This window comes from Armigeres subalbatus, chromosome 3, assembly GCF_024139115.2.
Source record: "Armigeres subalbatus isolate Guangzhou_Male chromosome 3, GZ_Asu_2, whole genome shotgun sequence".
In the NCBI taxonomy this organism is placed as follows: Eukaryota; Metazoa; Arthropoda; class Insecta; order Diptera; family Culicidae; genus Armigeres; species Armigeres subalbatus.
Window position 1 is genome coordinate 416469938 of NC_085141.1, and position 22805 is coordinate 416492742.

Sequence of the window (22805 nt, forward strand, 5' to 3'; positions counted from 1 at the left end):
GTACAAATTTCTCAAGTTAAGGCTAACATATTTCATGAGCCGACGTTGAAATACCTGTATCAATTATAGACGGAAAAGGACCTTCCAGAAATTATACAAACAGTTGATTACGGATGTAGTCCACGATGGGAATTGTCTGATAAAAGCTTTAATTTCAATCCCTTTGAACCAGTGAATTTGGGAATATTTTTTCATCATTTCCCATAACGAAGTTCTGGATTTCGGCGCCCCCTAAGGCTTGGCGCCCTTGGCGAGGGCCAACCCGGCCAACCCCACGCTACGGCACTGCGTACATGTTCATGAAAGAATTAGAGGCGAAAGTATAAAATTGATAGTTCCTTTAGGATACGGCAGTCATGAAAAATGTTTTTTTTTTATAGAACTCGATTTGAAAGCGAGCGGAGGACAATATTTGTGATGGTACATATCGCACGACCTTCCTTCGCCAAGCTCCCCGTATGAAGGGGGAGGGAAGAATATCAGTGTAGAAGCTGATATTCTCCACTGGCAAAAGGAAGGTGGTTTGATTTGCTCATATGCCATCGCGTGCGGAAGGATTTTCTATCGACGAGTACTGTCTCCAAATTTCTAATATGACATCAGCATCTAGTCGAATAGGATTTTTATTGCACAGTTCTGTTTTCTCATTGCGTCCGTCTCGTCGCAACCTACTTGGCTGCCTCGGAGAGAACAAAGCAGAGAAAGGCACTGCTGCTGTACCTTTAAAGTCGTTAATCTAACATTTCAGCCTACTTGAGTCAAGGTTAACGATTACATGAAAAGCTGAAAGTCAAAGAACTGCACATGCAATAAAGAAGGGTAAATTACAGGAAAAACAATAGAAGCTTTGCTATCGTGAAATACATCGAAATAAACAAAGATGAAAGAAATGCTCGCGATTCAAAGAAGGATAATTTATAGGAAGTGAAAAGTGATGAAGTGAATTGGGAAAAACAAGTCTGCAGCAGGATATATTCACAATTTTGCGGTGTACGCGTACCAAATGCCATTATGCCAAACGGTCTTCAATTTAACACCGCATACAAATTATGCCAAACGGTCCTTATGCCAAACGGGGTACTGTTGTACATTGATTCATGTCACGTGCAACAAAGCAACCTATAATGCAACGTACACACCAGTCAAGCAGTTTGACGAACATTGACTCCGCCCCCACGAAAACCACTCGGTTGCTGCTCTGTTTGAACGTGTGTGAAGTTGTTCGAACAACCATTTGACAGTTGGCGGCTCGGTTGGAAAAAATTAAAACGGTTTGATTTTGGTTTGAGTTGTCGGGGGCGGAGTCAAGGTTCGCCGGACACGTTTGAGCATTTGTAGTGAAGTTGCATAAACCCCCATATATTTTTTTATGGTTGGTGCTCAAGTTAGCGCTTTGGTCGTTGGTGTGTGATATTGTTGGTCGAATAAATTGATTGTTCGTGTCGCTGTTGGTAAAACTTGATGGATGTTTGAATAAACGAGAGGTGGAGTCAATGTTGGTCAAACTGCTTGACCGTGTGTACGTTCCATAATATACAAATGCTCAAACATGTTCGGCGAACTTTGACTCCGCCCCCGACAACTCAAATCAAAATCAAACCGTTTTAATTTTTTCCAATCGAGCCACCAACTGTCAAATGGTTGATCGAACAACTTCACACACGTTCAAACAAAGCAGCAACCAAAGCGTTTCCTTGAGGGCGGAGTCAATGTTCGTCAAACTGCTTGACTGGTGTGTATGCTGCATAACAATAGGGCACTGCACGGAAACATCTCTTTCTCCTTCGTTATTCATAAATTTTGGCCTTGTTGTTTTCTAATTTCTTTGCAGCGAGAAAGATACAAGGCAGCCCGTGCAGTGCCCTATTATGGAACGTACACACGGTCAAGCAGTTTGGCCAACATTGACTCCACCTCTCGTTTATTCAAACATCCATCAAGTTTTACCGCAGACAGACGTTCAAGCTCGACTCATTAACTTGTGTAAAAAACATGGCCGCCTGATTGCCAAGTAGCAATAAGCGAAGAGATGGCGCCACATGTCAAAGCAGCATTCGTTATTTGCTTTTCTGTTTTGATTTTCGATTCCGTCAGAATTTTTTAGTTTCTTGGATCTGCTCGATGGGACTCTTTTATGAAAAAGCTTGAATCACGACCACGTGCGCTGTTGATTTTTGTACATCACTATTGACAAATGGCACGATCAACACGCCAGAAATAGTATTTGCGACTCAGGAGGGGTTATTTCATTTTTGATTTTTAGATTCTTTTTCATGTCCTACATGCACTATTTGTTGGTTTTGCAATAAAAATCTACGATTCTCGGTCCAGACTCATGTTTTCGAAGTACAATCGCAAACAAAAAATTACGCATATTAAAGGATTCAAAACAACCTAAGCGAAAGTTCCGGACACATGGTAACAGCTCACAATTTATATATATATACGTAGCTTTGCAATCATTTACTCAAGGCATAAACTGCAAGTAAAGTGATTCGCTCAGTTACATTGTAAAATTCGATTGTATAAAGTTGCAGATAAAAATGCTTTTTTGCAGCCGTGCGGAAAGATCTTGTTTCTGTTTTGCTTCCATTATTCGGTGAGAGGCAAACGGGGGTGAGGTAGAACTGTGGAAGGCGATACGGCAAAACGTCAGTTTTCATGTAGCAATAAGTTGTGTAGGCGGCGCTAGCATGCTATGCAATTCCAACGTATTTAGATTTGAAAATTTACACAAGAAAATCGAATTCAAATGTATGAACATAAACGTCTGTCTGCGGTTTTACCAACACCGGCACGAACAATCAATTTATTCGACTAACAATATCACACACGAACGACCGAAGCGCCAACTTGAGCACCAACCATCAAAAAATATATGGGGGTTTGTGCAACTTCACTACAAATGCTCAAACATGTTCGGCGAACCTTGACTCCACCCCCGACAACTCAAACCAAAATCAAACCGTTTTAATTTTTTCCAACCGAGACGCCAACTGTCAAATGGTTGTTCGAACAACTTCACATACGTTCAAACTAGGGATCCTATAATGAGAGATATGCGAAAGCGGCCATTGTAAGCCAATCGAGCATTGAGAACTGTCAAAACGTGAGCCAAATGAACGTTGTTATTGATGCAGATTGAGACGAGGTTGAGAGGTATTGAGATAGATTTTAAGAAAAGTTTAATCGAATAAACAATTTGTTTTACTTTCGCGAGTAGAAGTAACCTAGTTTATGTATCGTGTTTCGCCTATTTGTATTGAACTTTTATTTTAGTGATAATGCTTATTTAAACACTGTTAGTGGACAGACAAACATATTCCAATTTGTTATCAAATGCAAAGTCATATACAAGTTTCAACATTTTGCGCTGCGGGAAGTGCTGGAAGCGTTTGCTTACAAAAGTAACAGCGTTGCTAAATCGTCTGGAAAAGTATTTGCATATCTCTCATTATAGGATCCCTAGTTCAAACAAAGCAGCAACCGAAGCGTTTTCTTGGGGGCGGAGTCAATGTTCGTCAAACTGCTTGACTGGTGTGTACGTTGCTTTAGTCCATAGTCATTGAAACAAACCAGACGGTTTTTTTTATTTTGGCTGACAACCTGCAACAGGTTATAAGCCTGCGCGGATAATTTTTTCACAAGCCGAATCAATAAACCGAATTTTCTGAAAGGCAAAATGGACGAAAGCCGATTCAGTCTGCAAAAGCTGAACAACGCCAATTACTCAAGCTGGTCCGGGAAGAACTGTGGCACTATGTGACACCAGGTGAGAAACCGGCAACGGGAGAGGATGCAGTTTAGGCCGCTGGAGACGCCAAGGCCAGGGCGACTATCGGATTGTTAATCGAGGACAATCAACATGCGTTGATCCGGTCGTCGAATACCGCGAAGGAAGCTTGGACGCTTGGCGCTTCAAAACCACCACCAGAAGGTCAGTCTTACGTCAAAGGTCTCGTTGCTGAAGCCAAGCTCGTTCGACACCCTGACTACCGCCCTCGAAAGCCGATCGGACGACGAACTCACCCTGGAGCTTGTCAAGCGGAAGCTTCTGGACGAAGCAGCAAAGAAGCAAGGATCCGGATCGGATTCCGCGATGACAGTTGGATCAGGGAAAATGAAGAAGCCGCTGGCCTGCCACTACTGCAAGAAGCTGGGTCACATTCAGAAGGAGTGCCGTCAGTATCAACGGGATAATGAGAAGGAAGTTAAGTTGGGTAAAACCGGGAAGCCTACACCGAAACAGGGGAGCACCGTGTCGTTTGAATTTCTGACGGTGGCCTGCGGAAGCAAAACTGAAAACGGAACAAAGCCTTGGATCGTGGACTCGGGCGCGACAAGCCATACCGTCGTTGGTGCGGAAAAACGCAACTATTATTTTCGACAACAACGGTTGTCGGGTGATGCATGGAAACCAAATCGCTGCCATGGCAACGCTCAAACGAGGTCTGTATTACCTGAAACAACCAAGCGAAGTCATCCTCCTGGCTGACGGAAACCATCCGAAGGGCTGCAAGCATGATGAGTGGCATCGCAAGTTTGGACACCGTGATCCCAATGCGATTGTCGAAATGGAAAAGCGAAACCGTCGCCGGATTAAAGATCCTTCAATGCGATGTGAACGAAGCCTGCGAATGTTGCTGCAAGGGTAAAAGCACCCGTACGCCTTTCCCCAAGGAGTCGTAATCCCGATAGGAGGCGCCTCTAGATCTCGTGCACCGGACGTGTGCGAACCGGTGGAAGTACCATCAGCGATACTTAATAACCATTATCGACGATTTTTCGAGGTTCTGCGTGTTGTACTTGCTGAAATAGAAGTCAAGTGCCGGACAAGATCATCGAGTTCGTGGAGGCGACCAAAACCCAATTTGGTCGTAAGCCAAAGGAGGTGCGATCCGATCAAGAAGGAGAGTACACCAATGAACGACTTCGTTCGTTTTACCAACGAGAAGGCATCAAGGCACAATTCGCGGCGGTTTACAGTCCACAACGAAACCGTTACCTCATCGAGGAGAGTAGGTGCCTTCTATTCGACGCTGAACTGGAACCTTGCTACGGAAGCGCTGAACCTGCAAAATATTGCCTTATCAAGATCTGTAGAAGTCACTCCGTACAAGTTGTGGCATAACCAAAATCCGGACGTTGGCCACCTTCAAGTGTTTGGATCCCGTACATGGGTACACATTCCGAAGCACATTCGACGGCTCAGAACAGTTTGCCGGTTGAAACGCAGTATCTACGGGCTGAAACAGTCGGCACGTGTCTGGAACCGGAAAACAGACGACATCTTCAAGAAAATGGGATTCCACCCGTCGTCTGACGCCTGCCTGTACATGAAGGAAGAAAATGGTAAGCGAAGTTACCAAGGAATTTGAAGCGATCACCAGGGCACTGGCGAAACATTTCAAGTTTTTCTACGATTGTTTCTTGGAATACGCATCGAAAAGCAAGACGGTCACTACACCTTGAATCAGGCCGGGTACATCGACAAATTCTTGGGGCGGTTCGGGCACAAAAACGCCAAACCGCCTGAAACTCCAATCAACCCAGCTTACGTAAAGCAAAAGGAGGAGGAAGAGCTGCCAACTAATGAGTCGTACCGTAGCTTGGTGGGCAGTTTGCTGTACGTCGCGGTCAACACACGTCCGGACATCTACCTCAGCACATCATTGCTCGGCAGAAAGGTATCGAGGCCAACCAACCGGGACTGTGCCGAGGCATAGCGGGTACTGATGTACCTCAAATCGACAAAGGGGATCCGAAAGCGAAGATCTGGAGTGTTTTGTCGACGCAGATTGGGCCGGAGATTAAGGGGACCAAAAATACAACTCCCGATTCCTAAAGTTGGGGCACTTGCAAGAAAACCTGTGTTGCGTTATCTTCCACAGAGGCCGAGTTTGTGGCCCTGGCCGAGGGTTGCAAGGAACTGCTGTGTATGCGCAAGTTTCTGGGATAACTCGACGAGCAATCACCATCTCCGATCGTCGTTTGGGAGGACAACCAATCCTGTATCAAGATGGTCGGATACGAACGCTTGCCTTTACCCGGGATCTCCTGCAAGGAATCATCGCTTTACACTACCTACCGACCGAAAAGATGGAAGCCGATCTGATGACCAAGCCATTAGAGCGTGTGAAGTTGGAGCGACATCGGGACGCAATCGGAGTCCGAGGCCATCTAGACACCGACCGTTAATCGGTTACTTCGTTGAGGAGGAGTGTTGTAACGTTGATCCCTGTCACGTGCAACAAAGCAACCTATGGTCCAATGCACCGAGTTCATCATAGACGTTTGAGACGGGCGCTGTTTACTAAGAATGAATACTTTTTCATTCATCGAGTTCATGCAAGTGTTCATTTTTAGTAAACAGCGCCCGTCTCAAACGTCATTGTGTTCATTCGGACCATGGGGCAGTGCATAGGTTCATTATTTGACTTTTGAGCGGTGCCGAAATTCATTTAGAATGAATTCGATATATAAAAAGGTGTTCATTTTTAGTAAACAGGGCACCGCTCAAACGTCAAAGAGTTCATTCGGCGCAGTGCCCCATAATATATAATGTTCATCAAAGCAATCATGTTTAAAATGTTCAATAAAATAAAATGTCATTAGTCCATAGTCATTGAAACAAACCAGACGGTTTTTTATTTTGGCTGGCAACCTGCAACAGGTACCGCCGTTTTAGATGTTGTATCATCGTTTCGTATTTCCTTGAAGCCAAAGCGAAAACAGTTTTCATGTGGTACAGCGAGAAATCTGCTTTATGTTATGAATAGAGATTGTTATATTTAACTAAGATAAACAGTCAGATAGTGACAAGTTAAAGTGATCGAAGCTCCAGAGGATGGGGAATATGTAAATATAATATTGTAAAAAATCAACTAGATTTAACGATAATGAGTGGATAAGTGTAGTTTGGAGGATAAAATTACGGAGCAGAATAGAACACCAGTAACATTTTTTGTTTTATGTTGGTTATAAAAAAGTCATGTCAAGCAAATAATGGTTTTCTACACCGTTATAGAACTAAAAATGTTAGTTGGGAAATGACGTCTGAATCCCGATAATTGATAAAGGAACTGTATTCACATGTAAATGCAAAACGGTAAGATTGCTTGTAATACATATATTGAGGAATGGGATGCTAATAAAATTTTCATCATTACAGTTCAGCCATGCCTAGATGAGACCTAGAGCTGATGGACTATTAGGATAGAAAATAATAAAATTAAGCCGATTACTATGTGCAGGCCAAGGATACTAAACTACCTAGTGGTAGAACAAGATTGTGGAACAAACTAATACCAAACGAAAGTAAGAGACATTAAAAGCGATATTTGAATGATTATCTTACAAATAAAAACAATAGCAAAAGAAAAACGACATGCAAAGGAGTATGAAACAAGCCGAGGAAAAAACTCTCTGAATATAACTCTTTTGCCGCATGATTATGTATGTTTTTCTGTTAAACTGAAATGAATAAAATAGGGTTTATATTGAAATTACATTGACAACCGTGGATATTTTCTTTCTTGAAATAGTCGACTCCAGTAGAATTTTCTAAAAAAGGTGTTATTGTCTTTTATTGTTTTGTCACTTTGTTCTGGTTATATTTTTAATAAAATTGTCTTAGAAATAATAAATTATTTTACTTTGTCAAGTAGTCTTACCGTAGCTTATCATGCGATATTTTCTCTAACTCTAATCTCATAACACCCTTCTAAGCGTAATTTTATGTTAGTATCGTTTAGCCAATATATTTTGAACTTTCTTAGTTTGTAGACTAACGCGATGAAACTCACCAAACAGGTTGCCTTCAATCAGTGTGTATCCTTCGTCGTGCGTCAGTGTATTTGTAATAAATTTGCTTCAAAAAAACAAACTACTTTCTTCTAAAGATTAGAAACAAAAGTTACATTTCGACTAATTTATTGAATTATAAATTACACAAGCTTAAGGAATAAAGATTCTTGACTGGTACATTATGTTTCCATTAAAAGTTCGGCGGGGATGAACGCCGTGGAATTCTGGTGGCTCGAGAAATCATTGCATTCCTTCCGTTTAGTATTCCTAATGTCTTAGGTGCTAGCGTAGATAACTCAAAGGTTAAAAAATAAAAGTAATCATACCCATATTTGTTATAAGCTTACACATGCTAGTTAAATACAATAATCATTATTTTTTCCAGTGCTGCCCATAGTAGCGCATTAACTTGAGGCGATTTTTTATAATGAAATATTATTTCGTCAATGTTTTGCATATGCTGCGGTCTTGTAGAGTGCGTTTAAAATCAACATAAACAAATTATAAAAAGGAATCTAGCAAATAATCTGGTAGAAAAAATGTACACAGAAATACAACATAAAAAGAAACATTTGGAAATTAGCGGGACACAAACAACGAGGAAGGAGAATCAGTCGATAGAAGGTAGGGAGTTGGATTCAGTTGCATCTCTACTAGACGAACAGCAACGAGGACATCATTTCTCGCATTGAATCGTTGTGGTTCAGGGTAGATTCAGGTGCCGTAGATGTACTGACTTCCGCTTCGGCAGCAGCGGATGTTATCGCAGCCAACGATTTGCACATCTTGTCGAAGGTTTCCTCAGACAACTCGCTGGCTGGAATGGTGGCCACTCGCATGTATCTTCATAAAAAAAACAGGAAATGTTTTAGGACGAGATCATTTCAATTTTTTACGGTTATAACTTACTTATTTGCCTTAAATTTCTCTTGAATGGCTTGCTGTGGTAAGGATTCTGCTTTCTGATGTACTTTGTTTAAGTCTAGAATGATATCTTTCAGGTCTTCCAGTTGATAGCCAGTATTTGTTTCCAACATTCGTGACCAGATGGGTAGATCGAGCGTGTAGCGGGAGAGGGCCAAAGCACCAGCGGATATTTTTGATGGTAAGTAGGTCAGGAATGGGTCAGCATCCAGAAGGGATAATTCACACAGATACTAAAATTGGAAAGAAAAAGTGTCACCCATGTTCTTGTTTACATTCGAACGAAAGTTGATGCACATTTTCGTTTACTCCAGCAAATCAAATCCCTTAAAGTCCAAATGAGAGAATCTATATCCCTAATATCTATAGTGTTGCATAAGTTGCAATATTTTCTCATCACGAGACTTTTCTTCAGATCTCTGATAAAAAAAAATCCGATGTAAAGGTTAGTATAGGTTTGTAATAACCGAAAGAGAAAGTAAACAAAGAAAGGCTCTTTTTTGGAAATTCATCTTTTTTAAAAATCGGATAAGCGATTCGAACAAATTGCATTTGTTCGAAAGTATCGGTCGTCCATAAACGGGTATACTTTGAGTACCCCCTTACCCCACCTCGGGTAGCGTTATTAGCAGAATGATTGTCAATTACTAGGTACTACTTCGTTCAGTAAACAAACTTTCCACAATTAAGCTGACATAAATCAAGACTACTTACCATGCACATGTTTTTCACCTTCTCTGGCACGTCGTTCATTACACAGTAGACAGTAGTGAATACCAAGGTGGTTGGTACGGAAAGATCGAATCCTAGTACCTTCAGAATAAGTTGCTCCATGCGTAACACCTGCGTCTTGGTGTACGTATCGTCCGTAATGTACACAAATTCACCGACGTCTGGTGGGTAGATTTCTTCGTATTTCCTAAATTAATTTAACGATAAATCAATCAGGGGTTTGTTAATTGCCTAAATAACAAATTTAGTTTATACTCACGCAGCGATAAACATGGCAGCTGTCCCAACCAATTGTAGCTTGGCGCGAACAACCGACATGAAGCTGAGGAATCGATCGATGTAGGAAATTGCTAGGCATAGAGTTTCACTTTGTAAACGATACTCTTCGCAAACTTCCACAAGCCAATCCACCAGTATGGTTCGCATTGAGTGATTGATATCCGGCTGCTTCTTCATGTAAGCCGGCTTTGGACGGTGCCGTTTTTCTGCCTCTTTGAGGTAAGCCAAGATATCGACCTGATATTCTTCCACTTCGAAAAAGCGTTCGCGATCATTTCGTGGCACAAGCGAGCTGTCGTCTACCTGGATGACGGATTTGTCCACCGACATGGGCGAAAAACTATCACCCACCGACATAGGCGTTTCCAGCAGTTCCGCATTCTTGAGCTCCTGAAGTGGTGCTCTTTTGGCTTCGAGGATGGAATCGTCTTTTTTGGATGCTGACGTTTCATTCTCCTTTGAATCATCGTATACTTGAAAATTGGTTGGTTTCGGCACAACAACCTTTGCTTGTACAACAGCTGCAGCGCAGTTTTCATCTTGTTTGGATTTGACGATTGCAGTTGGCTTGATTTTCAGCTTGGGATCTTTCAACACCTATTGAGATGCATAGAGATGTAATAAGTATTGAACGAATAAATGCATTTGGATTCAATACATTTCCAAATATGAAATGTAACACGTGACATGCGTTCAACTAATATAAAATAATAATCAAGTGGAATATCATTGTTAGAACATGAAGAAAATAACTTTCAGAAAAATGCAAGTTTTTTTATAAGGAAAAAGCAAATTCTAAAAACGAAGTTAGGCTACTTTACAAACGGAAAGCTTGTTTATCGGCTTTTGATGGTGGTTCGAATTCATTGCTTTGTTTTTGATCGTAGTCCAAACATGCTATAAGACCTAATCATAGGTGGTTTGTGACTTCTATTAAATCAAATTTTTATTTCGCAATAATATCATGGGAACGGAAGGGTTCTTCTATACCACTACAAAATGCGAAGATAAACACCAACAAAAAAAACTTACCGCCTTCTCCCCTGCTAAGTTAACTTCCGTTCGTCCATTGCTTGTCAGATTGTTCAACACGCCAAATGTTGACCGTTGCTGCTGGAATTGCTGCGTTTGCGGTTTGCCTCCCGCAGTAACACCGCCGATAACAGCACTCTTCGCTGCGAGGACACGATTCTCCTTTTCCAAATCCTCGTGGATTCTGAATGTCGCCATTCCTGCCGATTTTTGATTGTTTTTCAAACGTCTATTGTTTCCGTTGCAGCCTCTGCCCCGAATCGCAATTTCAGCCGTCCAGATTGATTTTTGACTTTTGTTTTATTTGCGCTGCGCTGTGTTCCGTTGACTTTTTGTCCGTCTTGTATCTCGCTCTGGTAAATGGAGGGGATACTTCGGGACCTTCGCTAGTGCTGTCTCTCTCCAACTCACGCTACTGATCCGATACTTACGATTTTAGCCGATGATCCTTTCATTCAAGCAAGCGCAGAAACGAACGGATTTCTGCTCCGAAAAGTTCTCAAATCCACATTTTGAACTACGCACTTAGCTGAGAGGCGGAAAACACCAACTTTTTTGCAGGAAAAACAATTTTGGAAGTACAAAATTCACCTCGTAAACCCGAACGATGCTTCCTTTCGTTGTAAGAATTTCACTTCAAATGGAGGGATTTTGATCCGAATCCAACAGCTGCACTGGAAAGCGAGCCCGCCGCTAACCGAAAGCTGCGTACTAAAAACGGATAGCTTTAGTACAATAACGGTGTAATAAACACTTTCAGCCTCATATTACTCAAAATTGCGTATAACTTGGCTCATTTTCATTGAAAATTAAATAATAACCCGAAAAGTGAGTAAAGGCTGATTTACACGTCGGAATTGATCTCCCCTGTAATTTTTTGCGAGAAAAGAAAAAACTTAAAAAACTGCGGAGCAAATAAGAAGTATAGAGGTTGCTAAGCCCGGTGTGAAAATACAGTGATCGTTCGCTAATTGGGGCACAACCTCACCCCAACTAACGAATGCCGTTCGCTAATTGGGGCGTTTTGACAAGCGTCAATGTTGTTTACTTTTTGCATTGAACAAAGAAAAATTTTACGCGCCAGAAAATATCGATCCCGCCAAACACGGAAACAAAACGTCAACGCGTTTTTGACATCACATTCTGACGTTTAGCTGCTTTTTAATTGGGTTTCGGCCCAATTAGCGAACCCCCAACTAAAAAGCGCCCCAACTAGAAAAACCCCAATTAGCGAACGTTCACTGTAACGGAAAAACAGCAAACCATTTTATTATCATTGGGTTTCCTCCGCAGAACTCGATGAAAACCACAACAAACAAACTTCAACTCAGTCATCCCACCTGGTAAAATTTATCAAATTTGAAGCCCTGTGACTGGAAATGCAGGTTCGTGAACAATTGCACCATCTGGGTTAGCCATTCCGACGGCTATTTGTTATTATTTTCATCGAGTTTGGAATCAGCTGGGCCAGCCGATGTGAGCTGTCAGCAATCTCAATAGCAGACTGAGTGTCGGAAACTTCAAATGGAATCCACTGTACGAGAGGTGTTGATATTTCTTGATATCAATAATATTCAAGAAATCTAAAATGTTTCAAAATCACATAAATATACGAGGGGGACGCCACTTTGCATTACACACTTAATCGCTGCCAGATCTTATAAAATTCTGGTCGAAAAGCGATCGCTTTTATTATCGCAACTAATCGCGAAATGAATCGCATAATCGCACCCCATCGCGCTTTATCGCAACTGTTTATTGCTCGAATCGTAAACTTCGATCCATTGTTACCAGAGTAACCAACCAAACATGTTTTGTTTATTTCGAGTAGGTAAATTCAGTGGCATCGGTGACAACTGTAAATTTTAATCCCGCAAGGACACCAACGTATTAACGTCCTTGGGCATCGGCTTCTCGCTTTTGCCGGCAAATGCCCTAGCGGCATGGAGATAAGAAAATTCGGCTTCGGAAGCGCTTTCCTAATCGTCGGTGGTATGGACTGGCCACAAACGTCCCAATGTCAGTAGATGTTTCAGTGGATCTCGTACGAGTGAATCATATTTCCGAACACGGACGATTAGCGAAAAACGATCTATTAAATTAACAATGTAGTTTACGTGATGGTATGGAATAAACAGTATGCTAAGTGAGCTCGGACATTTTTTTACAATTTAAGATCCGGAACACAAACACTTTTATAACCTTAGGTCTTCTGTTCAAATGGAACCGAATATCCAAATGGAAAGCTGCGGCGAGCAGGGAAGAACGCACCGGAACATGGACACTGTCAGAAGCTCGCATTTTCTCTAGAGAGCCAAACAAGGGACTAACGAAACGCGGAACTGCAGACAAGCAGCAGAGAACACACCGGAAGGACCCGAAACTCCGTCAACTCAAGTGAAATTGTTGTGAAAATATACTGATCGAATATCGGACAGCAAGAAATGTCATTTTTGACAGTCAAAATTTTCGAGCAGTTTCGTGCTGTCAACGCGTTTATCGCATCATTATCGCGCTTTCATCGCGATTAATCGCGCTAATCGCAGGTGAAAAGTTTCATCGCAAAGAAAATCATTCTAATCGCGAAAATCTTTGTGCCAAGGAAGCTTCATCTACGGCTCATCGTGGAAGTGGCGCACCCCTCGTAAATATATGACAAAATTCCTTGAAAGTATCATGAAACTTGTTTAAAAAATATAGTGGCATATATCACTTGTCACAGAGAACAGACATACAAGTCCGTTGTCAATCGTGTGCAGGGACGGGTGCAGACTACTTTTCAGCTCCGTACTGCTTACGGAATTTCAGTAGCGGAATCATTCCGTAACATTCCGTGTCCTATCACTGATGAAAATGGACGTATGATTTTCAAATTTGCCACAAGGAACGGGTATGAATTTCAATATGTTGCCTTATGAATGGCGATTTTCATTAAAAAAAAAGTAAAGTACGGCAGACTGGGTTGGAACCATGGATGTCGGGGTCGGGAGGCCGGTATGTAGACCACACGCTCATCGTCGCTTGATTAAGGCCAGTATCGACTTAAAAAGTAGAGAGGTTACGGAATTTTGTTCAATATTACCAAGAGGAATTTTGACAACTGATCTGCATGGAGCAAATTGTCACTTTTACTTACGGAATAATCGAGCAGAATATTTTTCCGAAAGTAAAGTGACAGCCCCCATTACTTTGCGTGGGAACCTTACAAATGCCAATTTTTTTTTTGTTCTTTTCATGTGGATACTGCTATATGAATTTTGTTTCGATTCTTTACTTTTCCGATTCAGTGAACGGAATTTAACATGTGATTGAGATAGAAAAAGAAATTTCTTTTGAACACGATACCAACCTTTACTCGGGAAGTTAACTGCGTATAAGAATCACTGCTGGTGGAATAATTGGTCGAAGATTCATAAGGCGCCAGTTATGAATTTCGTTAGTCCAGTTCGCTGAGTGTATCTTTTTGCACAGTACTTTTCAGCAGCGTACTAGCTTATAAACTGCACATAAACGAATCTAGGGTCAACCAGGAGAAACGCGTTTAGCATAGATTTATTTCAGAGTGTAGTGCGAGAATATGATCATTTTACTCAAAATTGGGTTATTGGGCCAAACTACGATTTTGAGTGAAAACAACACACATTTGGGTAGTTCTGGGGTTCCGTGCATCTCTTTCCGATTGGCGCTTTGATGTTGCATGAAGAAGAAGAAGCAGAAAAATGATAATTGAAAAAGTCTCCATAAGGGAAACCATACGAAGAAGTTTTTAAAACTCTTCTCAAAAAATAAGCAATTTAATTGAAAACGGTAAGCAGAACGGAGTTGAACTTTTCTTACACTGAAGATATTCTACACGCCCATGCTATTGGTTTTACACGTGAATCCTCACTATTTGAGATACATATTGAAGCAACGTGTAAAACCAGTCTCAAATGTCAAAAAATAAATCGTTCAATAGATTTGAATCCCATTATGATCTCACGTGTGAAACACGTTAAAATGCCGTAGACAGTTTAAGAAAATGTATGATAATTTCACGTGTTTATCACGTGGATTCATTGTGTGTTATGCGAAAATACTCGTTTTAAATAATGATTAATTTATTCTTCGAATCATATAGGGAACTACTAATAAAACAAATTAAACACATTGGTAGTTCTCAACATGAACATTTATTGATATATGTATGTTATTTCCTTTTGAATGCTCACTGAAACAGAACATGATTGTTCTGAGAACATTTGATTCCAGAAAACAAAAACATATAGACAACAAAACAGGCTTCCACTTGTAGCATTATTGTAATAACACTTGGTACTCCTCAGCTGTGCGATTGTACTTAGAACTTTCGAGATATGGTGGGATCTGTAATACAAATTGAACTTAAGAAAAACATCCAGAAAAAAATTGATTATAAACATACCTTTCTGGTTTTTGCTGTAGGTCCGGAGAATAAAACAAATTTACCTAGATCTTGTTTATTTCGCACATTGCAGAAACTTTGGTAATCATGATTACTTTTTTTTAATGATAGTCTTCTACCGCGTGTCAGAACACTGTTCAAAATAAGTGACTACTGACAACGATGTGCAAAACACGTTATATTGAGTAGAAATATCCAGTGGTATCGATTCAATACCATTTCTCAACATTTTAACGTGGAATGTTATTGAATTTTTGAATTGAAATAACACGTTCGATTAACGTGTAAAGGAATATTAAAGAACCGTGTAGAATATTTTCAGTGTATACTGTGTAGTGTAATATCACAAAATAAAATTTCGAATAGAAATATTGTGTTTATTATACAATAGAAGAAAAGTCCAACCCCGTACTGCTTATTGTCAGATTTTCTGGATATGATACACTGCGCGGCGTTTGTAATGTTCCCAAATGGGTACTTGCACAAAACTTCACGCGGCGAATGACTGTCGAAATTTTTAAGGTACGGCCGCGCCAAACGATACACCGCAATGCTATTCACCTGGGTGCTGCGGATAGAGCCGCTTTTCTGCTCTCAAGCGAGTTGCGGGATATTTTGAAATCAATCGCATAAGCAAAATTATTTTGCAGTTACGCGGCTGTCAAACATTTCCCGCTCTTCAATTTCTCTTCCCATGCTGCATGAAGGCGCACAAATGCGCGAGGCTCTACATGACTTTACGATTGGTACATACGTTCCTGCTCCAATCAGCTGCTGAATCCGAATCTTAAGCTGTGAAATCTCGTAACTATAGTGCTTTTTAGTTGTATTCCTTAAATTTCCACTCGAAATATAATGTGAATATATTTGTTACAAAGAATGCAACACTAAGTTTATTTTATTTTCCTTAAATTATTACAATACTTCTCAATATAAGATCTAAAACGAACATAACCACATTCTTCAATGTTTGGCTCCGACACAATAGAAATTTTTGGCTTCAGTTTGACAACCAAATCGTTTCTATCCGCACCACCCAGCTATTCACCCATAAGAATCAAGTAAACGGGGTGCAGAAAGCGCGGTGGTACCTTTCATAGGGTTCGCCGCGTCCAATTTTGAGAAAATCAGGCAATACCGTTTTTAATTAAATTGCTTCTAGAATTTTTGAGAAGAGATTTAAAAACTTCTTCGTGTGGTTTCCCTTGGAGATTTTTTCGAATATCATCTTTCTGCTTCTTCTTCTTCATGCAACATCAAAGCGCCAATCACCTGCCTCTTCTTTCCTTGTTTTTTTTTCGTCAAAATTGTTACTAAGGCCCTTTTGAAAAAATAAGCTTGAGGAAACATCTTAAATAAATTTGGGTAAAGTTTTCGTGCAGTTTCGTGCAGTTTAATTTTGAAATTTTTTTTAGTACATAAACAACTTTGACGTTTATCGGATTATCATAACCTAAAAATTGATACCAAAAATAAACAAAACTATAACTCACATGTAGTTCATTATATTTTATTTTTCAGTTTTGTATTTTAAAGTAATTTTAAAATAAATTATAAATTCAGCATTTCTTGATGGATTTGAAGACGTACAAGTAAGTCTATTGTTTGGTTTGAGTTATGAATTATGACTTCTAGTGAGCTTTTTTACCAGAAAAATTCACCCGGTGAAGTACTACAAGGACTACCTGGAACATAACATCCGACCGGATGGGCGCGAAATTGGAGACCTTCGACCGTTAGCTATTAATTTCGGTTCTATCAAAACGGCAGACGGATCGGCAATCGTAAAGATAGGAAACACTACGGTAGTATGTGGCATCAAAGCCGAATTGGCGCCCCCGAAGCCGGTCGCACCGGAAACTGGTTACCTGGTCCCGAACATTGAGATATCCCCGCTGTCGTCGCCAAAGTATCGCCCTGGTCCACCAAGCGAAGAGGCTCAAGTGTACAGCTGCTCACTAGCCGACGCTATTATCAATTCAGGTTGCGTCAATCTGAACGATCTTTGCATTACGAAGGAACAACTGGTATGGGCACTATACTGCGATTTGGTCTGCCTGGATCACGATGGTTGCATATTCGATGCGTCGATGGTGGCTTTGGTGGCCGCGCTGCATACCCTCCGCTTGCCGCAGGTTAAGCACAATCCGGACACGGACGAACGCGAGGTGGATGAGGATGGTGAACGAATTGCGTTGAAATTGAAATCGATCCCAGTGACGACATCGTTTGCGGTGTTTGGTGGTCGAATTATTGCCGATCCGACGGCGGAGGAGGAAGCACTGGCCACATCGACCATTACGATTACGATTTGCGATGCCACCCTGAGTTACATCAACAAGAGCGGTGGCGATCCGCTGGAGCAGAAACTGCTCGACGAATGCATTGAGAATGCAATGAAAAGGGAAAAGTCTGTGAGGGGTTTGATACGAAAGATGGTTAAGAATCGAAAGTAAGTAGTTAATTTAAAATGCATATATTGTTTAGGAATAGATACAAAAGAACAGTCCATGTGAGTAATTTATCATTCATCTATATCGATATCCAATTATTTTCGTGGTATAGATTGCTTCGACAAATCTGAAAAGGAAATTCTGTGATACACGTTTTTGGAATTTAGGATCTGTCTTATTTCCCGACCTAAGTATTCTTTAACTATTAAGTCTCCATTCTTTTCGGCTATTACGTCTATTTCGCTGTCCACGACAGTTCTGCAAAACATCTCCCATTTGATCGATTGCTATTGATGATTGTTCTTCCAATTATTTTCCACTCCGGGTGGCGTAATATAGGAATATAGGAATTTAGGCAATTAACTTTGAATGAACGGTTTTGATGAGTTCAGATTTCGATACCATTCTAGGCTGCTCTTTGCGTTACATATTCAAGAAACGTACCATGCGATGCGTTCAACAAAAGGCAGTTCGATGGGTCAATGGCGAAATATCTAAAAAAGGAGGACATTTTTGCCCAAAAGGAGGCCTTTTGATTTTTCATTGAAAAGGAGGGCATGTCCTCCTTCACGATACCATTTGGTCACCCTAACTGAAAATGTTCTTATTAAAGATGCCCTTATAGAGTAAGAGTGAAATCAGGAGTGATTCAGTTTCATTCCAAATGTTCGACCACTATTCTAGCTTGAATCTTGAGCCAAATAGAACAAACTCGCTGGTTTCCCCAGCAGTGTTCTATTTATGTTTTTCAAATTTTCAATTAAATGAAATCATCATGTTGGCGCCAAGAAAGGCGCCGTAATTGCAAAGTGGATTGATCCGTAGATGAAATGGACGCATTCATACACCAAAACAATTGGAAAATATTTGAATCTCGTGATTCAATCGTGGTTCAAATCTGCAGAAAATAGAACGGATCGTTATACCAGTTTTATTTTTTGACATTTGACTGGTATAAAAAATGAATCTAGAACAGCTGCTGGGAAAATAAATGTTTCAGATTCATATTCAAACTGATAGCCCCGAACGATTTGAATCACTGCTGATTTTACCCTAAGCTTCTGCATGTCAAATAAATTTCGACGATTCATATACTTTATTAATTTATATACAATTACTCAGTGATAAAAATATTAAAATTATTTGTGGGGTTTGAGTAAGTTATTTTATTTACTCGGCCTCTTCTTGTCAGAATTCAACCACGCAACCACGGAGAGCTGTTGTCATAAACATTTCGCTCCGGCCATTTGGGGTCACACATTTTGACGATCCTGGCAAGTTACTTTTTTGGTCCCTGACGCTGATTTCAAAAGGTGAGTTGTATTCGAGGGGTTAATGTGCTAATTATTGAATTCTCGCTTAACTTTTCAAAAGGACCTAAGTAACATTTTTTTCATGAATTATTAATTTGAATAGCGCAATCAACATAACAACATGAAAGCTATTGATTGCGCTATTCAAATTAATTCATAAAAAAAATGTTACTTAGCGCGGCGGGACGTCTGCTGGAAAATGGATTGTGGTCTTGGAAATCACAAAGCGGGGCGAGACGTCCCCTGAAAAACGAATTGTGGTTTGGAAAATCACAAGGCGCGTCTGAAAGACCGCTAAAAATGGATTATGATTATTGTTTGGGAAATCACAAAACGCGTCGGGAAAACCGCTGGAAAAGTGGTTGTGGTTTGGAAAATCACAAAGTGCGTGTCTGTCCGCTTGAAAACGAATTGTGGTTTGGAAAATCACAAAGCGCGTCTGAAAGACCGCTGGAAAATGGATTGTGGTTTGGGAAATCACAAAGCGCGTCGGGAAAACCGCTGGAAAAGTGGTTGTGGTTTGGAAAATCACAAAGTGCGTGTCTGTCCGCTTGAAAACGAATTGTGGTTTGGAAAATCACAAAGCGCGTCTGAAAGACCGCTGGAAAATGAATTGTGGTTTGGGAAATCACAAAGCGCGTCGGGAAAACCGCTGGAAAAGTGGTTGTGGTTTGGAAAATCACAAAGTGCGTGTCTGGTAGACCGCTTGAAAACGGATTGTGGTTTGGAAAATCAAAAAGCGTATCTGGAAAACCGTTGAAAAAGTGGTTGTGGTTTAGAAGATCACAAAGCGGACTTCCGCTGAAAAACGGATTCTAGTTCGGAAAATCACAAGCCCGTCTGGACGTCCGCTAGAAAAGGGATTGTTGCTTTGAAAATCACAAAGTGTGTCTGGAAGAGCGCTGGAAAATGGATTGTGGTTGGGAAAATAACAAAGCGCGCCTGGAAAACCGCTGGAAAAGTGGTTGTGGTTTGGAAAATCACAAAGCGCGTCTGGGAGACCGCTAGAAAATGGATTGTGGTTTGGTTTGGAAAATCACAAAGCGTCTGGAAGACCGCTGGAAAATGGATTGTGGTTTGGAAAATAACAAAGCGCGCCTGGAAAACCCCCGGAAAAATGGTTATGGTTTGGAAAAACACAAAGTGTGTCTGAAAGACCGCTGCAAAACGGATTGTGGTTAGGAAAATCACAGACCGCGTCGGGACGTCCGCTAGAAAACGGATTGTGGTTTGGAAAATCACAAAGCGCGTCAGAGAGACCTCTGGAAAATGGATTGTGGTTTGGAAAATAACAAAGCGCGCCTGGAAAACCGCTGGAAAAGTGGTTGTGGTTTGGAAAATCACAAAGCGTGTCTGGAAGACCGCTGGAAAATGGATTGTGGTTTGGAAAATCACAAAGCGTGCCTGGAAGACCGCTGTGGTTTGGAAAATAAAAAAGGGCGTCTGGACGTCCGCTAGTAAACGGATTGTGGTTTGGAAAATCACAAAGCGTGTCTGGAAGACCGCTGGAAAACGGATTGTGGTTTGGAAAATTACAAAGCGCGTCTGGACGACCGCTGGAAAATGGATTGTGGTTTAGAAAATAACAATGCGCGCCTGGAAAACCGCTGGAAAAGTGGTTGTGGTTTGGAAAATCACAAAGTGTGTCTGGAAGACCGCTGGAAAATGGATTGTGGTTTAGAAAATCACAAAACGTGTCTGGAAGACCGCTGGAAAATGGATTGTGGTGTGGAAAATCACAAAGCGCGTCTGGAAAACCGCTGGAAAATGGATTGCGGAGTGGGAAATAACAAAGCGCGTCTGGAAAACCGCTGGAAAAGTGGTTGTGGTTTAGAAAATCACAAAGCGCGGCGGGACTTCCGCTGGAAAACGGATTCTAGTTCGGAAAATCACAAAGCCCGTCTGAACGTCCGCTAGAAAACGGATTGTGGTTTGGAAAATCACAAAGTGTGCCTGGAAGACCGCTGGAAAACGGATTGTGGTTTGGAAAATTACAAAGCATGTCCGGACGACCGCTGGAAAATGGATTGTGGTGTGGAAAATCACAAAGCGCGTCTGGAAAACCGCTGGAAAAGTGGTTGTGGTTTGGAAAAGCACAAAGTGCGTCTGGAAGACCGCTGGAAAAGTGGTTGTGGTTTGGAAAATTACAAAGCGTGTCTGGAAGACCGCTGAAAAACGGATTGTGGTTAGGAAAATCACAGACCGCGTCGGGACGTCCGCTAGAAAACGGATTGTGGTTTGGAAAATCACAAAGCTCGTCTGAGAGACCGCTGGAAAATGGATTGTAGTGTGGAAAATTACAAAGCGCGTCTGGAAAACCGCTGGAAAAGTGGTTGTGGTTTGAAAAATCGTTGCGTTTGAAAAACCGTTGGAAAACGGTTTGTGTTTTGGAAAATCACAAAGCGCGGCGGGACTTCCGCTGGAAAACGGATTCTAGTTCGGAAAATCACAAAGCGCGTCTGGACGTGCGCTAGAAAAAGGATTGTGGTTTGGAAAATCACAAAGTGCGTCGTTTCCCAACGGTTTTCAAACGCACTTGTGATTTTCCAAACCACAACCACTTTTCCAGCAGTTTTCCAGACGCGCTTTGTGATTTTCCACCCCACAATCTTTCAGACGCGCTTTGTGATTTTCCAAGACAAGACAAAGTCGAAAGAATTTTCTCTAAATTACAAAACGCAAATGCAGAAGAATCATGACGTCTAGTGAAACCAAACACATCTTCCTTTTTTGCCTTTCTCGTACAACAAAGTTGTACCGAAAGGCTATCATTTCACTCCAAAATTAAACTCTTTGTAGAAGTCTCGGAGATCCATGATGTTATATACCAATCGACTCAGCTCGTCGAGCTGAAAAAAATGTCTGTCTGTCCGTGTGTATGTGTGTGTGTGTGTGCACACGAAAATCGAAAAACATTAGCCACTTTTTCATATAGTAATTTGTTAACCGATTTTCTCGTAACAAGTTGCATTCGACTGGGGACAAAGCCTTGTTGATGACTATTGAATTTGATAACGATCGACCATTGCGTTTAAAAGTTATTAAGAAAATGGAATCTAAATGTATAAGCGTCTTGGCTAAATGTGAGAAAGGCAGTATCATCACTCGGAGAATTAAGTTGGTTTTTAATTATGGTACCACGTGGTACGCCAGTTGATTCATAAGTATAAGATTGCTTGTGTTCTCCTGTGCGCGTGACTGTGACCAACATCTAGTTTGCTTCGGCCTAGCAGCCAAAGTACTGGTACACTGGATTCTGTCTTTACACGATTTACATTTTCTTAATTTTGCACTCATCCTAAATGTTTAACGCATATTAATTATCACGTGATTTTTCTTTGATTTATTCAGGATTTTTTGAAACATGTTGCAAAGATTTTGGTGGTAAATTTAAGTCACACGAATCCCGTGTACTATAAATGTCAAATCAATGTTGTTGATGAAATGAAACATTCAGTAGGCCTAATGCGAGCCACATCTGACCGCCCAATTATTAAAAATCAGAGCAATTGGAAAATGTATCGTCAGTCACATAGTGAACCATCTTTGGAATAAGGTGTTCTAAGAGTCTCCCGCTTGCTTACAGTTAGAATAAACTTCACAACAGCCTTCTACTTTTTTGTATTTAGGCCAATAAAAAAAACATGAGACTCAACCCATGCACATCAAATTATTCAAAAAGACATAAAATGGCAGCATTTCATCACATGATCCAAGAGGATGCAGACGATGCGAAGTAGGACTCTACGCCGAAACGAACTAACCATGCTGACACCGATCGATGAATCGTTGAATAGACAATTTCAACACATCATCAACCAGCTAAGCCATCAACTTAGGAAA

General features: G+C 41.0%; 2 protein-coding genes and 1 long non-coding RNA gene across 5 annotated transcripts; 2 read left to right on the forward strand and 1 right to left on the reverse strand.

Annotated features, from left to right (window-relative positions):
• Positions 1-6549: 6549 nt before the first annotated feature.
• Positions 6550-7505, forward strand: LOC134227271 (uncharacterized). The gene is made up of 2 exons (XR_009983642.1): positions 6550-7108; positions 7172-7505. It is a non-coding gene; the product is annotated as an uncharacterized LOC134227271 (long non-coding RNA).
• A 410-nt stretch (positions 7506-7915) lies between these two features.
• On the reverse strand, positions 7916-11454 carry LOC134227268 (G2/mitotic-specific cyclin-A). Of its 2 annotated transcripts, XM_062708639.1 has the most exons (6): positions 11205-11454; positions 10774-11126; positions 9722-10338; positions 9445-9649; positions 8716-8963; positions 7916-8649 (listed from the first exon to the last, which is right to left on the reverse strand). In XM_062708639.1, exons 2-6 carry the CDS (start codon positions 10969-10971, stop codon positions 8460-8462), a joined length of 1458 nt encoding a protein of 485 aa, XP_062564623.1. In that variant the 5' UTR covers positions 10972-11126; positions 11205-11454; the 3' UTR covers positions 7916-8459. The 2 variants fall into 2 exon arrangements, with proteins under 2 accessions (XP_062564623.1, XP_062564622.1); XM_062708638.1 differs by having other exon boundaries at positions 10774-11454.
• Positions 11455-16631: 5177 nt separating this feature from the next.
• LOC134227269 (exosome complex component RRP43-like) lies at positions 16632-18893 on the forward strand. 2 transcript variants are annotated; one of them, XM_062708641.1, is made up of 3 exons: positions 16632-16788; positions 16848-17648; positions 18842-18893. In XM_062708641.1, exons 1-3 carry the CDS (start codon positions 16769-16771, stop codon positions 18876-18878), a joined length of 858 nt encoding a protein of 285 aa, XP_062564625.1. In that variant the 5' UTR covers positions 16632-16768; the 3' UTR covers positions 18879-18893. The 2 variants fall into 2 exon arrangements, with proteins under 2 accessions (XP_062564625.1, XP_062564624.1); XM_062708640.1 differs by lacking the exon at positions 18842-18893 and adding an exon at positions 18060-18162.
• The last annotated feature ends 3912 nt before the right edge of the window (positions 18894-22805 follow it).

Excerpts from the sequence above, each read along its gene's own strand:
- LOC134227269 (XM_062708640.1), top strand. The coding sequence starts at position 16,769 with ATGGATTTGAAGACGTACAA. Across the intron at positions 16,789-16,847 it reads ATGGATTTGAAGACGTACAA|AAAAATTCACCCGGTGAAGT; the intron begins GTAAGTCTATTG and ends CTTTTTTACCAG. Across the intron at positions 17,649-18,059 it reads AAGATGGTTAAGAATCGAAA|GCTGCTCTTTGCGTTACATA; the intron begins GTAAGTAGTTAA and ends ATACCATTCTAG.
- LOC134227268 (XM_062708639.1), bottom strand. The coding sequence starts at position 10,971 with ATGGCGACATTCAGAATCCACGAGGATTTGGAAAAGGAGAATCGTGTC. Across the intron at positions 10,339-10,773 it reads ACTTAGCAGGGGAGAAGGCG|GTGTTGAAAGATCCCAAGCT; the intron begins GTAAGTTTTTTT and ends GCATCTCAATAG. Across the intron at positions 8,650-8,715 it reads GAGAAATTTAAGGCAAATAA|ATACATGCGAGTGGCCACCA; the intron begins GTAAGTTATAAC and ends TTTTTTATGAAG.